Source organism: Augochlora pura, chromosome 6, assembly GCF_028453695.1.
Source record: "Augochlora pura isolate Apur16 chromosome 6, APUR_v2.2.1, whole genome shotgun sequence".
Lineage (NCBI taxonomy): Eukaryota > Metazoa > Arthropoda > Insecta > Hymenoptera > Halictidae > Augochlora > Augochlora pura.
Window position 1 is genome coordinate 1,003,429 of NC_135777.1, and position 17,557 is coordinate 1,020,985.

General features: G+C 38.4%; 3 protein-coding genes and 1 long non-coding RNA gene across 8 annotated transcripts in view; 2 read left to right on the forward strand and 2 right to left on the reverse strand.

Moving 5' to 3' along the window:
* Window positions 1-3,839: 3,839 nt before the first annotated feature.
* Window positions 3,840-5,153, reverse strand: LOC144471883 (E3 ubiquitin-protein ligase RNF181-like). The gene is made up of 2 exons (XM_078184464.1): window positions 4,759-5,153; window positions 3,840-4,667 (listed from the first exon to the last, which is right to left on the reverse strand). The coding sequence occupies exons 1-2, from the start codon at window positions 5,062-5,064 to the stop codon at window positions 4,533-4,535; spliced, it is 441 nt and encodes a 146-aa protein (XP_078040590.1). The 5' UTR covers window positions 5,065-5,153; the 3' UTR covers window positions 3,840-4,532.
* A 492-nt stretch (window positions 5,154-5,645) lies between these two features.
* On the forward strand, window positions 5,646-10,245 carry LOC144470886 (uncharacterized). 2 transcript variants are annotated; one of them, XM_078182474.1, is made up of 8 exons: window positions 5,646-5,700; window positions 5,867-6,554; window positions 6,634-6,840; window positions 6,913-8,242; window positions 8,578-8,717; window positions 8,929-8,997; window positions 9,072-9,155; window positions 9,761-10,245. In XM_078182474.1, exons 2-8 carry the CDS (start codon window positions 6,204-6,206, stop codon window positions 9,854-9,856), a joined length of 2,277 nt encoding a protein of 758 aa, XP_078038600.1. In that variant the 5' UTR covers window positions 5,646-5,700; window positions 5,867-6,203; the 3' UTR covers window positions 9,857-10,245. The 2 variants fall into 2 exon arrangements, 1 of the variants encoding a protein (XP_078038600.1); XR_013494199.1 differs by lacking the exon at window positions 9,761-10,245 and having other exon boundaries at window positions 8,591-8,717; window positions 9,072-9,141.
* On the reverse strand, window positions 10,191-13,245 carry LOC144470890 (uncharacterized). The gene is made up of 3 exons (XR_013494200.1): window positions 13,102-13,245; window positions 12,316-12,565; window positions 10,191-11,417 (listed from the first exon to the last, which is right to left on the reverse strand). It is a non-coding gene; the product is annotated as an uncharacterized LOC144470890 (long non-coding RNA).
* Window positions 13,246-13,983: 738 nt separating this feature from the next.
* Window positions 13,984-17,557, forward strand: part of LOC144470888 (uncharacterized) — a 47,200-nt gene continuing 43,626 nt past the window's right edge. The window contains exons 1-2 of one of the 4 annotated variants that reach the window (XM_078182477.1): window positions 13,984-14,890; window positions 15,676-17,117. In XM_078182477.1, coding sequence (XP_078038603.1) covers window positions 16,721-17,117 — 397 coding nt within the window. In that variant the 5' untranslated portion in view covers window positions 13,984-14,890; window positions 15,676-16,720. Of the gene's footprint in view, window positions 17,118-17,557 lie in introns of all 4 variants that reach the window. The other 3 variants (XM_078182476.1, XM_078182478.1, XM_078182475.1) reach the window with 3 other exon arrangements.

Here is a 17,557-nt window from a genome sequence, read left to right on the forward strand (position 1 = left end):
TCTCGTGCGCGCATAGAAAATCATTTGTTTCGGTCTCGTCCACGCGCACGAGGCCCATGTTGAAAGAGGAAAGCAACGCGTGTTCGCGCGATGGTTTTACGATCACATAACCTGACAAAACACGCGAGAAAAGATTTAGTTGTAATTGAAATGGATCGTGTGATACAATCTTCGTTCATGATTCGGTCGCGCCGGGATGCGCTTTTAGAAACGTCGACAAACGGTGAACAAGCCTTCGACAGAGGCGGAATTAGCAGAGACGAGGAATTAGTAACTGCGGTGTGCGTTTAGTCCGTGAATTTGACTGGCCGAGCGGATTTTCCCCGAGCATCGTCGAACGATTTGGAAAATCCGTTGAACGTTGCGCGAGCTACTTATTGTAAGTACGACAGTATTAATCATTGCTGGCGACGTAATGTAAAGTTACCTTGACGAGTTGGTCGCGTCGTGAATCGATTATTGCGAATACTATTATTATTATTATCATCATTATTATTGATCATTGATTATCACTAGTACGGTTATTATTATTACTATTATTATTGTATTGTCACACTATCGACGACACTACCAATTATGCTTGTCCGAGAATAATATTGTATCGGAAGAGAGCGAAAGAGAGAGAGAGATGTCGCGATGGCGTGAAACGTGGCAGATGTTAATTGCATGCGAACGAGAGGTTCTTTGCGAGCGGACGCGAAAGGATAGCCGCGGAAAAAAACAACGAGGCCAAAAAACATGAAAAAGCAGTGGGAACGGAAAATAAAGGCAGCGTAGATAAGAAGTAATTTATATAACGATAGTACGATAAGCGATGGGGGGAGAGTTTTAGCATATCAACGCGATAAATTTTACGGAAGGCATACGCGGTTATAGAAAATATTTCGATAATGTATATGTATTTAGGAGGGTTGGAGAAATCGAGAGCGAAGAGGGGTCGACGCGATTACTGAGGCTTCGGGGACGATAGATCGAGCGGGGAAGCGAACAGCGACGCAACCGCGTCGGAGTTATTGTATTCCATTAATTTCACGACGATTAGACAAATTTCGGAGCGCGTGAGACAACGAGGGCGGCTTGACGCCTGTGTCGCGATAATTTAAAAATATAATAATAATTCGAACAGTTTATCCTCGACGTTGGACGTCCAGGATGATACGTTGTCTCCGTAGCCACGGTGCGGCGGCTAATGAAATTTTTAAAGAGAAAAAAAAAGAAGTAACGAACGCGAAGAACCTGGCGATGATTGGCGATGTTACGAATGTTAAATAGTTTCTCGCTACGGGCGCGAGGTAGAAGTTATTATCGGGTCGCGCGTCGCGATTCGTTCGATCGTTGACGCGCGCGCCGTCTCGAAATATTCGTTCCAGATTGAGGGTGGGGGTGGGAGGGGGGGGTTGGGGATTCAGTCGTTTCTACTAGCGATAGAATTGTTATGTTATAGAAGTCTCTATAAACGAAGAAGAAAAAAAAGAGAGGTGGAAAACGAAGGCAAAGAAGAAGCGTAAACACAAAATGTAACAGGTTGAGGGCGAGAACGGTGGTTGCGAGGGAAAGGGAGAGAAGGGAGATCGATGTATCCGTAGAGGTCGAGCGGACGCACGAATTGAAAGATTTCGGGGCGAAAGCTCTTCTCCGGGGAGACAGCACGAACGGAAAATATGCCAGTTTGGATTATTATTTTCATAAGGAACGTGTAATATAAATATGTAATGTATATCAATATGACGAATTAACGGCATCATCGTGCGATTCATGGTCACGACGGTGGTTAATATTATTATTATTACTATTATTATGGTTATCGATTATGATTATTATGGGAATGACGATTATTATTATTATACCAAAAAAGAACTAATACATTACATAAAAATAAAGGTAATTATACTTAACACTTATGTTAGAAAGCTAGATACATACATTCAAAGCAAGCGAGAAAAAAATAAACTATAAAATTATACACACACATACACTGACACACACAAAAGTCTGGTTGACATGAACTAACGTCGTACATTTATATATCAAGATTAGAACACGGTGACGTGTGTGAGAAGCAAGAGGAAAGAAAGAAAGAGAGAGAGAGAGAGAGAGAAAGCAAGAAATCGAATGAGAGAGTATGAACGAAAGGAAGAGAGCGAGAGAAAGAGAATTTTTTAGCGTACTTCGAGGGAACCTACATTTCGTTGAGGATCGTGAAGAATAGTCTTGTGTCTCGTTGACAAGGTTGCTTTTGTTTCCGGATTACTATCCTCTTAGGCACGGCTGGATTTCGCGCGAATGAAATTTCTCCTAACTAAAGTACCATTTTTCTTAATATATATTTTTTTTGGTATAGTTATATACATTCTTTTTCTAGCGAATTATACATAGACACTTTCACTTCAATCGTTTACTTGAATAATTAACAAAACAATTGAGTACAGCACGAAACGTTCACGACAGTCACTATAGTGGCGCGCCGTGCCTAAGAGGTTACTTTTGCAACCGTTTCTCCGGAAAAAACGTGTCCGTGCACTATCCTCCGAATAAAGGAATATATATTTAACAATGATCGCTCCGCGCGACGATTTGATTTCAACGCGAACGAAACGCGAAGCCTAGAGTAAAAAATGAAAGAAAAGCGAACCATTAAAATGGAAATTGCACTATAAAAGTTTCATGAATCGTTAGACGAAGGAGGGTTCCTCGACGTTCGTATTTTCACGCCACAGACGTGTTCCCGTATTCGACGAGTAGTTCTCTATTCTTGGGTTTTTTCGTCTCTTCGTTTCCCAATTTCTGTTAACAAAACACAAAAATGAAAAAAATTACGCCGAGCCGAAAAAGTTCTCTGTACGACGTACCTTATCCCATTTGGAGTTCGCATACAGACTATACATATAATTAGCTATAAAAACAGTCATGGCCATTAGCAGAGGAAAAAAAATGTACCATTCAAGATAGTTTATCATTAAAGAAAAAAAAAAAGAACGGTAATCATGATAGGTATATTAACGACATTATTTATATTATTACGCATATTATAAAAAATAATTCATAAACAAAATACTAATCCTAGGGTGAAGTATTTCGAGGGGGAGGAGACAGAGAGAGAGAGAAAAAAAAAAGAGTTCGAGAATATTCGCGACCAAGACTTTTGGCGCGAGAGGGCGGCGGGGCGCGCGCCGTTTCGCAACGGAATGGCGTACACCGGCAAAAAAATTTGAGAAACAAAGGAAATGAATAAACCGCCAATTACTTTAACTTCGACAGTACTATTATTTGTATATGCCGAACGATTATGCCGTTTTCAGCGCAACATATTTTGGCGATACTCTTTGGTGGTATAATTCATGGTGATCAATGTAGGGGAAAACGGGGGGGAGGGGGTGGGGATCGATAGCATGATCAATGGGAAAAAACGGACGGGGGACGGGGAGGGGGTGAGAATGAAACGGAAAACAAACAAACGAACAAAATAAAAAGCAGAAGTTTCTATACTTTTTACGGAGATTGTTATAGATTAAGCGCACACTGATCAAGGCATTCGTCGCTCGGCAAAGCATAATAATATTATTAATATAAAATTTATAACAGAAATAAAATAAATGAAGTTAATAAATATGTACACTGTATAATAAACATTATTTCCTATTAATAAACGACAGTCTTTTTTATTTAACCTTCTCGACCATCCTTCAATTACTCCTCAATTACATAGTTAAAAAAAAAGAATAATTTAATTTATGATACCCCTCGGATTTATTTAATAATAAGTACAGATAATTTCTTTCAGTAATCTGTATAGTATTTCAAACAAACAGTTCTAAGGGTAAGGTAAGTAGAATGCAAAGTATTATTAACAGAATTATATATTTATAAATTACATACATAAATAAGAAAAATACACGAATAAATTAATTTACTTATAAATACTTGAAGTATTTATGCGATAACATTCGATCAATTCACTGTAACTAAAACGCTATTCATTTTGCATGGAAAGATTCATTGGAATCGCAAAACAGAATAATTGCATATTAAATACATACAGCGGCATTGTTAAATAGAAAGTTGATCGATCTTTTTTCTGTACATTACAGGTTATTTAGTTTGTTTATGGCATATGTTATTCCCTCTTTGCTAAAACTAAGCATCGACCGACAATTCAAATGATTCAACGTACAAATATCGTATCAATATATTTCTTTATCTATCTTCACCTGGTATTTCGACGCGTTATAGTACAAATATCGAAACAGTTACCGTGACACGGCATGATACAGCAAATTACCTCTAGCCGACTTCAATTGTACAGAGACTTACAAGAAATCACTGAAACAGAATAAAACTTGGAAAATTTGTTCGACTAAAATACATTCGAATATTCGAATAGGTAATAGAGAAGATTACAATTCGATTGTAATACGGTTTTAATAAACATTGCTTCAGCTTTCTCTCTGTATAATATTCATAGTACGATAGAGTTTAAAATCTACATAGAGAAATATAAAACACTCTTTCCTTATGTACAAATCTGTATATTTCTACATGAACATCGAATTGTGTAGAGTTTCCAAATCCTTTTCCCTTTCCACTTCGCGCTGTTTCTCTTTCCTGTACATTTCGTAGTCCTCATCGTCTGTCGGTAATTGGTGTCGACAGAGCGGACACGAATTTGTCTGAAAATAAATAGAGAGACCGATTTTACCGACTAGACACCTAGAATTTGTTTACAAAATCGGTAACGATGACTAGGAAAAATTTATATACCTTGTCCAACCACGGGATTATGCACTCCTTATGGAAAATGTGTTTACAAGGCATCCGTTTCGCGGACATGCCGTTTTCGAACTCTTTTAAGCACACAGGACACTGCTTCGACTCGGACGAAACGATTTGAATCTCCTCCAAGTTCTCGATGGCTGATTTCGACGCGGGTGGTGGCAGCCTCGTCGTTTGCCCCAGCAAATCCCACATACCGAAATCACGCAAAAGTCTGGCCATGTGTATCAAATGATTCGGTGTTTCGCCGTCTTCTAACGGTGTCCAACCCATTTCATCGAAGTAGTCGGACATTTTTTGGCGACGAAATTTTTGCTAACTTCACGCACGCTCGAATTCACCAATGTCTGATCGCTGCTCACACTTTCGATTCGAACTGCGTATCGTAACGATTCGTATCGTATCGATTCGGGCACACGGGTTTTCTTTAACCGGATTGGAGTGTACGTCTGTCACGACAACTAATGTTTGATATAAGAGTCTTAAAGCAGCTGTTCGTCAAACTTGGAATAATAATATACTAGATGTCCGCACTATGACAATACGACGCCAATAATTAATCTCGGAACTATTATGAACTTTGTCGATGTCGATTGGATAATAAACTATATTATCAGCCGTGGGTATGCATGATGGAAATTTTCGAATTGTTGAACATTTTCGCTTGTTATGGATTTATTAACTTTCATATCGTTTTGTTGTAGATAAGATGTAAATCTTATCCAAAATCTTGGAATCCAAAGATTCAAAAATCTTATCCGATGATATAACCACGATTCAAACTTGCGTCTGTCTCTGATTCCACGTTGATAATCTTTCAACTTAGGTGCCACCTTATGAACACCAATGCAACTAAGTTTGACAAAGTTTTTGCACTATATTATCGATATATAATCGGCAGAAGGATTTATTAGAATAAATTTTGAAGAGGTAAAAACAATCAATTTATCGATGAAACTTGTTCAATAGGTTCAATACTCGGTATTTTTACCGAGCCGATATCTTTTAAAAATGAAAGTCATCAAAGAGAAAATTCGGCACGGTAAATAAAGTCTCGAAGTTCACGTAAAAATAATGGATTTCTTTTTCCCCGTAGATATTATTCGACATTATATTTTAGAGGACATACATGTACTCTTGTTTTAAATACATAACATCTGGAATACCAGGCCACCTTCAAATGTTTACATTTAGAACGGACTAGTAATCGTCTTCAATTTTTAAATTCAGTAGATAGACGAACACCAAACATCGCGTATCAACGATTCAAAGTTTTAACGTTGTCGAATTGCGCGAGAACTATTTTTTTGCAAAGAATTTTAATATTTAAAACGTAACAAAGTTGATAAACGCCGAAAATTAAAATGTGTATATATTCTGTTAACGAGTTATTATAAAAAATTGAATCTATTGGTATTTCGAAGGTAACAAAAATGGTGAGACCACTAATAATGTCCAATACTGGGTATATGTATGAAAACTGGGTGGTATGGAAATCATGTTTCTTGAATGATATGCGGTATAATTATGCTGGAATATCAGAAACTGATAAACTTAATTTGTTAAGATGTCGTATAGGACAAGATGCTCTAAACTGCAGAGAAGTTTATAATATATTATATCATTCTGATACTGTATCAGATGTAGATGTATTATCTAATGTCTTAGAAAAACTTGATCACTTTTTTAAAGATATGAAAAATGAACTTATAGAACGATTTAAATTTTTCACTAGATCTTTGTATAAAAATGAGAAACTTGAAGACTTCATCCTTGACTTAAAAGTATGTTGGTATCCATAATTTTTTTTATTTCTTTCAAATCACTAAAAACACATTTCATGTCATTCTTTTTATACTTTAGAAGATAGCAAGCAACTGTAATTTTGGAAACTTAACTGAAAGCCTAATTAGAGATAAAGTAATATGGAATATAAAGGACACAGGACTTCGATGTCATTTGTTTAGTATACTAAACCTTGATTTGCATATTCTAGAAGAAATTTGTATAGAATACTATGATCAACAAGAAGCTAGCGTTAACAAGTCGATAAAACATTCTAAACATAACGTTAGTACTGCTATTAGTAATACATAAGTAAATGATGTTTTCGATGTTAATGATATAAAGTTATGTCAACAGGAACAACATTCAAGTAAGAAAGTAAATGCTGACGCTAATAATAAAACCAAGACAGACTCTGTAAATGATGATCACAAAATTGCTTCTCAACGAAATAGTAATAATAAAAGCAATAAAACAGATCCTAAAAATATTAATACTACGAACGGTAAGAATACTGGTTCTCAGAGAAGTTTTAATGCCAATAATAAAACTAAAAAAGATTTTGAAAGTGGTAATGATGACCATAACAAGTCTGCTGCTTCCCAAGGAAATGATGAAAATAATAGTAACGCCAAGACAGATTCTAAGAAAGACAATGCTGATATTTTGAAGATAAAGCCAAAAGAGTATACTACTTCTCAAGGAAATAACAATGAAAATAGCAAAACTAAAAAAGATTTTGAAAGTGGTAATGATGACCATAACAAGTCTGCTGCTTCCCAAGGAAATGATGAAAATAATAGTAACGCCAAGACAGATTCTAAGAAAGACAATGCTGATATTTTGAAGATAAAGCCAAAAGAGTATACTACTTCTCAAGGAAATAACAATGAAAATAGCAAAACTAAAAGAGATTTTGAAAGTGGTAATGGTGACCATGACAAGTCTGCTGCTTCCCAAGGAAACAATAAAACTAATAGTAAGGCCAAGACAGATTCTAAGAAAGACAATGCTGATATTTTGAAGATAAAGCCAAAAGAGTATACTACTTCTCAAGGAAATAACAATGAAAATAGCAAAACTAAAAAAGATTTTGAAAGTGGTAATGGTGACCATGACAAGTCTGCTGCTTCCCAAGGAAACAATAAAACTAATAGTAACGCCAAGACAGATTCTAAGAAAGACAATGCTGATATTTTGAAGAAAAAGCCAAAAGAGTATACTACTTCTCAAGGAAACAACAATGAAAATAGCAAAACTAAAAGAGATTTTGAAAGTGGTAATGGTGACCATGACAAGTCTGCTGCTTCCCGAGGAAGCAATAAAACTAATAGTAAGGCCAAGACAGATTCTAGAAAAGACAATGCTGATATTTTGAAAGTAAAGCCAAAAGAGTATACTGTTTCCCAAGGAAATAACAATGAAAATAGCAAAACTAAAAGAGATTTTGAAAGTGGTAATGGTGACCATGACAAGTCTGCTGCTTCCCGAGGAAGCAATAAAACTAATAGTAAGGCCAAGACAGATTCTAGAAAAGACAATGCTGATATTTTGAAAGTAAAGCCAAAAGAGTATACTGTTTCCCAAGGAAATAACAATGAAAATAGCAAAACTAAAAAAGATTTTGAAAGTGGTAATGGTGACCATAACAAGTCTGCTGCTTCCCATGGAAACAATAATAATAATGGTAAGACCAAGACAGATCTAAAGAAATACCGTATTGATTCTTTTAAGATAGAGCCAAAAGTGTATACTACTTCTCAAGGAAATGATAATGAAAATAGCAAAACTAAAAAAGATTTTGAAAGAAAATCTGATTCTGAAGGCAATGGTATCAGCAATATTACAAATACGTCTTTTTTCTATAATTTACAGAATATATACAGCAATTTTATAGTTATTGTTTCACAACAGAATTTTAATACTGATCAAACCACAATAAATTTAAAAAAATAATAGTGAAGACAGCAATATTATAACTAGTAGAACAAATACTAAGATGGAACAAATACAATATTACAGGTATATTCTCCAGGAGAACGTGTTGGAAATGTAACGGAAAGCATGCTACGGGGTCTTGTCCTGCTTGGAAAAATAAATGTGATAATTGTGGCGAACGTAATCATTTCACTTACTGTTGTCAACTGAAAACTTCGGAACATGTATGTAGAACATTTTTAACATTACAACTGTATTATATTTCATTTTTGCTGCAATTTCAATTATACTAAACGTTACCCTAACTTTCGGAAAAAGTACCAAAAAATACATGCAACTCCAACACCATCCTACAACAAACTAAACACTTATCTCTAGAACTCGAATCATTGTTTATATATGCTTATTTCTATTCTTCTTTCTTTTTAATATTAGCCTGTGCCTGCAAGTAATGGCAATATACCAGCAGTTGTTGTAACATCGTATCCAAAAGAAACTGTAACGGTACTGTTCTCTAACATTTCAATTTTTATTAAATTGAAGGCGAATATAAGTAAACAAGAATTTATTTCTTACAGTCTCCCAGTGCCCCAACGTTCTGCGACGATGAGAACGAAATATACCCAAATTTGAACCTGATAGCAATTGCTCAAAACATTATGGTAAGTTCTAAGTTATTTTGCAAATAAATGAAACAGTAGAAGAGGCCCGAGCTACTTGAGTATTCCTTAACATGCCTGCTTTTCGTAAATGAACCATTTAGATTTGGCATGTAGATTACCACAAGTTCGCGGATGTGCTTAGGTATATTAACCCTTTGGTGACAGAGACACTCGACGGGCGAGCGTCGCTGTGGGCGACAGGTATTGGAGCGCGCAGTAAAGAAAATATTTTAAAAATATTTATCCAAATAAGATTTCACTGCTAAAAGCCTCTAATTTCATTGAGAGGCAACTAGACTTCTTAGGCTAGTATCCCCATGCGTATCTTATCGTTTAGAATGACAGACGTACGCAGCAGCAGCGCGAGAATTGGGCCGGCTATATGCCGACACGCTTCCGCAATGGTGAAAACGTTTGGGCGGCTATATGCCGACACCCGTCCCCAAAGGGTTAAACGCAACGTTGAAAATTATATAATACTGATTTCTTAATAGTAACTTGTACATAATATGAAACAACACTATTTTCTTTATATCACTGGATAATAATTCGCTCGAATTTTATTAAATATTATTAATATAATTTATTGGCTTTCAAATATATAGCCAGTGTATCCTGAAGCAGATCAACAATGTACTGCAAATGGAAGTCAACAGACAAAGGCACGTTCAAAATCTCAGGAGACATGTTCAATATCCTAATGTATTATTTTTGTATTATTTTTATTTCTGATAAAATTTTTTATTACGTTTATTCGAAAATTGCAGAAAAGAAAGAAAAATGTAAGAAGGACAAATACTTATATAATGTTACATCATATAAAATTATATCAGATCATTGTTAATTTTAGTATACATTATTATCATATTATTATTAAATTAAAATCGATTGTTATAGTTATTTTAAAAAAAAGACAAAGGTTATATTAAATGTATATTATTTTTAATTTCTGATTAGGATTACGACGATTATTGGACTTACGTTATTGTAAATAATTCTATCTCTATTGATTGTTTTATACGACAAAAAGTGTGTAATCCGGAAATTGTTTTAGTACGTTATTGCTTGCAATGCTTATTAAACTACATAAGAAAACATAAACGCGTCGAATTAATTTATACAATTCAACCGACAATCAGAATTGTATTGCCCGTACGAACGTAGAAAACGAGAATTGATCTGTCGTTGCGTAAATATAAAATAGTATTCGAAAATAGTGAAATTATAAATCATTGGTCGATGCAATGATTGAATTGCGAAAAGTGGAGCACGTGGAAACTTCAACATTCCGTGGTGAATGTGGACGTTCACTCTATTTTCCCCGATAAAACTGACGTCGTCTGTCGCCGCATCACTTGTTGCATTGTCCTGGAAATAATGAGAATGTACTGTATAAACCCACTGGTAATGTATACGATCGCGACACACATATCGCGCGCGCGCGCGTGTATACGATCGCGTTGTCTCTTTGTTCCACACGCACATAGGCACGGGGACACTTAAAACTGGGGTAGCCGGTTCATTGACGTTCCAGCGAAACAAGTTTTTGGTGAATGCGCCACGATTATAAAATTATCCAGTTAATTTGGTCCCAATGTTAGAAACTATGTCACATTGATATCCATTTCAAATTGCGAATTTCTATGGAATTATAACGAGGGGGTGTGGGAGAAATCTATAAATTATGCAATGTTTTCATTCATTTAACATTCGAACTACTTACGTTAACAGTTTTATTACGTGAGTATAAAGTGGTATTACCCTCTTTCATTAATCACGTGATTTCATACTTTTGATACATCGCCCTATTTTACATGTATATATTGTCTTACTTTTTCCATGCAGAAGTTCTATCCATAAATTAGAATTGTTCGACTGTAACCTGTTTTGTTGCCTGTTTCTTGATAGCACGTTTATAGAAAATTGATGGTAGATGGTAGATTAATTGAACCAACAAAAATTGTCTTTTACCTGCAGTGGATATTGTTCAATATTTTCCGCGCAAGATCAGCATCTCGCAGGGAATACGTTTGTAACTTGATCCGCTTATCTTTCGCCGCCATCAGCGACATCTGTTAGACGCGAATGCGACCGATACGGACGTCTCCGCAACACTGGCCTTTATCGGAATGGTCACTATTGTGGTGTGTTGCTGTCTAAAAGTGACATATGATTGCGTCGTGACCCTGACAACTGCCAGCGTGTCGTATCAGTCGCTTTTTTTCCCTTTTGTTCCCTCTGACGGTCGTACTTGAATAGAATCTGGATTGATAGTTGAATACAAAAGATGCTAAATATTCCAACATTTCAAACCAGTTCGGACGACTTAGACAACAATAAGGAATCCTCCCTCGCCAGTATCCAGAATGGTTGATTAATTCGGTGGTTTAATTACTTTTTCAAAACAGATTAAATTTATCCTAGCGAATCAAATGTTATATTGTCTATAATGTCTAATAAGAAAGCTTCTTTAAACTTATGAACACCTAAGTTATATTTTTTTATGAGACTTTACTATAAAATGTAAGTAGAAAATAAGAATTATTTGTAATCATTGCAAAATATAGGATCTACATAGATATTTATTTCCTTTATAAAGTAAAAAGAGCTCTGTCAATATATGGAGCATATCTTTTAATTTGTTCTTTTATTCAATAAAGATATCGCCGCTACCCGCTCGGTCTTAAATGAATTCGATATCCGTCTGTCTATCACACAGTCCAACCTCGTCTTATCCGTAATACTGGCTCTATCTGCGTCGACGCAGCTTTGTTAGCCCATTCCACTGTACGCGATGCGATAGCGTTAATCAAAATTCTATAAATTATACAAACCAATCGAACAGCGAATTTCTTTAAAGTTTCAGTCACTTAATTTTTTTCAGAGACTCGGTATATTTAACAAAAGATTTTGATGACAGTTTAATAAACAATAGTAAATTGAATTAATTTTAATAAACAATAGTAAATTGGAAGAAAAGAAGAGTATTAACGAAGATAAAATATAGAAAGTTGAATAGAGAATAAAACTGAGGAGGACGAAGTCAATGTGAACATTATCTGCGATTTTAGATTAATATTGTAACAATGGAACAAGTGATTATCATTAGCAAGGTCCACGTATTCCAATAGGAAACGTGATTATGTACCTGTTTTCTTACCTACAGCTATCGGTTTAGTACGAAGCCATGTTATATGTGTGCTTTCCTCCAATCTCCTTAACTGTGTCTAGTTGATCTGTTACACGAGAGTCAGGTGTATGCTTGTTTCTATCCAATAAGCCTTTAAATTATCCGCATTATCATATCGTTTAACCAAATCCCGTGATCCTGTCATCACGGTTCGTTACCGTATTATAATCTCCAACTTCTCGTTGCTTCTTTCCACACTTCCGAATCAGTTTTTGTTGAACTGCAACAAATATGTTGAATGCAAATATCAATCAAACGGATGGTTTATTTATTTACCACCGGAAATATTTAAGTCGTGAAAGCATGCGATGGTTTATTTTGTCTCTTCTTTAATTAATAATAGTTCTAGTTAAAATTCCCATAGTGTGAAATAATTAATTATTCCCACAATTTATAATTCTAATAGTTTTCAGCGGCGCAGTTTTTATGTTTTTTTTGTTAAAAATCGCTTTTACAGGATATATTAATCCTCAGAAAAAGAAACACCATAAATTAAATATTTAACGTTAACATTTAAAGATGTTAAGCGATATCATTATATTTTATTATTTAATATTTAATCTGCAATGCAAAGAAAAGAAAATGCTATGGTTGCTTTCGTTTTCCCGGCTTCTGCATAAGAATCTGTGCTCGCATGAATTCCCGCAGTAACAGGCAGACTGCGGATGTTTACGTATTTATACCAAACACTATGGAACTTCTTCGACTACGATTAGATCCGGTTGCGTTTCCGTTGCAAGGTCAACACACACGTACCAAAACAATCGACTGCAAAAAAGATATGCTTCCGCTTCACTTTTTCTTGTCTTGAAAAATCGCTGCAAGAAGAATTTTATTCTGCGTCACGATCCGCGGTTTAATTACCGTTGCAGTCGAATTTTCTGCTTCCGTTGCAAGAAACAAGAGCTAGAAATAAAATGTGCAGTTTAATTATAAATTCGTATGCAACAAATACTATATTGCAGTATTTGGAAGAAGTAGAATTAGTGAACATAGTCAGACATTTATTACTATTTTATAGCTCACGTGGTCGACGAATTTTTAATTTCTTTTTTCTTGAAATTCAAACAAAACTCTATTGTATTTGATATATAACAATTGTATATTATATATGATTTATTTCTGCACGTCGATTTTATTTTTTACGTTCAAAGGGTGTTAACCTTTTGCACTCGAAGCCATTTTGATTGAAAATATGAAATAATCTTTCCTGGCTCATAGTATTTCTAGTCTATGCAACAAAGCGCACCGTTAAATTGATTCTTGTAACTCCTGGCAAAACAGTTACACTGCTTGAAAATTTGTTGAAACTCAACTTAATTATTATAAACATTTTTTGTTGAGCGTAATAGCATAATTTTTTTGGAACGTAACATGATTTTTACGGTGCCTCGGAGTCGCCATTCGAGTGCAGAGGGTTGAATCAGGACGTCGTAAACAGCGGAAGAAGGTGTTAAGTACAAGTCTCCAGCGAAAGCAATCGAATGCTGCAACATCGCGGCGATCACGGCGAGATAGGGAAAGGTGACCGCACTGGCGTCGGCAGGAAGGGAGGTCGCCGGAGGCTACGGGTGCCGTGGAACGCGCGGCGAAGGAAAGAGGAGAAGCTGGCCTCGGTTGGGGGTTGGCGGGGTCGTTGTAGGAAGAAGGGGTAGGGCAGAACGCATCCCTGCCAGACCGGCCACCTGCCTCTGCCAACCCTGTCTGCTCCACGACGCTTCCCAGTATTCGAGCGATCGCTAGTACACGCGCACGCAAATCCCACACGGGCCGGGGGGATGTTGCGTTGATCGCGCCATCGCGTCGACTCCGATCGTACTACGGCTACGTACGGGCACGTAGCGCGATAGTAGCGTTTCTTGACATGACGTGACGTGTCGTTGGACTATCGTGTCGAACCGTGTCTCTCTCCGCACACCATCGAGGTGCACGTGTGCAGCAGAATCCTCGTGATCGTCGTGATCGGGGGCTGCCCGACGCGGCCAGCCGAGGAAGCCACCCTCCGCCGTCCGTTCGCGACGCCGTCGTTGTCTGAACTATGGATCCGCCGGGAGTCACCGTGCTGGTATCCCACGAGTGTCCCTGAGTTCTCAACCCCTGCGAAAATCCCTCCGCTCGACGTGTCCACGTTAAATGAACTCGACAGATCGGTGCGGGGACCGCGGCCTTTCTCTACCACCGCGAACATGTCCGGACAGTCGTTTGCCAATTATTCCGCCGGGATCCGGGACTCGCCGGAGATATAGATGGAAAACGCGATCGGAGAAGAACCCCGCGCGAAACCGATGGAACGCAGCGCTTCTTTAGCGCCCCGAGATTTCGCGTCGACCATGCAGTGCACGTACGCGGCCGTCTCGACGGAAACGGTTGTCAAGGTTTATTGACATCGACGGACCGCGAGGGTGCTTCGCGATCTTTGGATTCTATAGGACGCTCAATCGTGTTTCGTGTCCGCTTTCCATTTTTGATGCCGCGCCGCGCGTGCCAGTCGCGAATTCTAGCGTTTAACGTAATCGGTCGGGAAATACGACGGATGGATGAATGGGTAAACGTGTTTTGTAGAACAGGTGACGAAGCAGCCCGCGTAGCGCACTGCGTCGGTTGCACGTTGCAATTCGAGTCCACTGGATTAGATTGATACGAAGGCATATGCAACGTCGAGCATTTGTTTCGACTGTCGCGTACGTCGTGTAACTTCTGTAGCTTGTTAGCTCCCTTCGAATCCAGTCGACGAAATCCTCGTTAGCCTTACATGTTCTGCACACACGAAGTCTGTACGTACTCGACGGCCGAGTACCGACGATTTATTCATCAGGGCAGCTCGCTATTGTTAGGGACGTTATAGAGTGGCGTAGCTTCCCTCGACCTTTGCCTCTTAACTTTTCTTTTCGCGTTCCGAAAACACACGTACTCGACAACCTCCGGTGTTTCAGAGCGAACGCCGCCTGACATGGCTACCTGTTTCCAGCAACCTTTGTTTCGCGCTTCACAAAAGAACGAGGTCATTAGGTGCGCGAGAAACCAGGAAGGGTCGAGGGAAGTTGGCCGCGGAAGAATAAGTTGCCGCAGCACTCTCGCCGTAGCCTTTCTCTCATTGCGAAAAGACGTCGCTGCTACGGTCAAATCCCTCGCGGTTCAATAGCCCATTGGAGTGCTTCGAACTGTTTGGATCCTTCGAACTGTTTCGATCCTTCGAACTTCCGTGTCCCCTTCTCTTTTTTGTATCGTTGCTTCGAAAAATGCTGGAAGCGATCGTTGCCGTATGAATAGCAAACTCTTTTGCGTCGATGGCTCTCGAGCACGAAGAGAAAGCAGTTGTTTTGTTGCAAGTGCGGTCGTCGAACGGCTGGGATACCGTAAACGCCAGAGATTCGTCGATTGTTGTCGGTTAAACGGCTGCAACTAATTATCCGTTCAATCAATCGGAAGAAAACAGTGCACGAAATGAACTTTCCGGATTATTCGTTCGGATAACAGAGATTTTACGGTGCAATTCCCCCGTGGAACATTTTCGAATCACAAATGGTCCTTTAATGCGTGCGTGCATGTCGAATCTGCCCGATTAAAGTGTGGAAACACAGAAGTCGTCGATAATGGCGATGGAATTCGAACGGAATCCCGAGATATGTGTTCGCCATGGAAAGATTCGATCGATCGATCGATCAACGGACGTTTTGATAACTGTTGTTAGATAATGCGCATGGGATGAACAGAAAGCGTAAACTAATTGCGAGGAAACGCTAACGCAATTTCATTAAACACGTTGTTTGTTCTTCGAAGAGATAGCTCCGTTTGCGTGAGAAGAACATCTTTTTTGTTAACGAATGCCAAAAGAAATATTATCGAAAAGGATGCTTCGACGAGGCGGAAAGTTTTTAATAGATGTATAAGTCTATGAACGCGTGTCCAGCTGTTCCCGCGAAGCGATAATGTCACTTTTGTAATTACGAAGCCGCTTACGTGAGAAATAGCTAAAGAGCGAAGACCAGAAAAGGTTGCATCGCGTGTTCTGAAATTTCTGTCATCGGTTGATCATTGTCAAGACAGCGTGGCCAATGATTGAACGACGAAGGCAACGCGAGATCAGCCGAGAAGGTATCCAAACTATGTCATCGGTACATTATTCTCTGAAGAAAGAGATGACATCGATGCCGGTAAATAGCCGCGAGTAATCAGCTTTATGCTGTCCCGGTTTATCCGCGAGCTCGTGGTGGATAATATCGTGGCAGGGTTAGATCCCGGGCAGTTGAACTCTGGCGCGACGGTTTTGTGACCGTTCGGTACGCGGGCTCTGCGAAAGACCCGCGACGAAACCTACGACAAAGAGGTCACCATCGACGGTGGTGAACGTAATGTTCTAACTCGCGGTGAAGAGATGACGGTGACACCGTCCACGTCCGATGTCGCTGACAAGGCAGTCTCGACGGACGACGGCGGCAGTGGTATGGAGGTGGCACGTCTCGAAGCCGTCCTTGCTGCTCTGGTGGAAACAAAGGTGGAGGCTATCAAAGCGTCTTCAACTTTGAGCAAACGTTCCGGTAGCGCGCCGGCCAGTCCACGTCGGCTTAGGCTAACTTCCACTTCGACCGCGTCCTCTTCGCTGAACCACCACAACCACCATCACCACCACCACCATCAACATCGAAGGAAGAGCCATTACCATCATCATCACCATCACCATCATCATCATCATCATCGTGGCAAGAGGCACGACTCGGCACCTTGCGACTCGTTCATCGAAGACGACCGCCACCAGCATAGTTCACGTCATGGTTAGTATGACTGTATTTTTGTACCTGTAGAGTTTGATTTTTTATTATTTCAATAACCCAATATAATAATAAATTTATTCATCGATATACATGCACAAGTAGAATAATTAAACCGTGGACGTTATGCGGTTAGGACGTAAATAAATGTAATAATTAAATTATGGATTTTATGCAGTTATGATGAAAACAAATATATTAATTGAACTATGGGTTTTTGCAAATCGCGATTGCGAAGGTACAGTAAATTTCTATTCTGTGCAAGTAATAATGTAAAGGAATAGTAAAATTGTATTGTACATTTTGCAATGAAGATTTCGTTTCTCGATTCCGTAAAATACAACCTACATATACTATATATTTTTGTCGAGGAATTCGTTCCATTTGAAATTAGCTGGCACGACGGTGAAGTTTCAGTAAGATGTTACCGAAGAATGGAGACA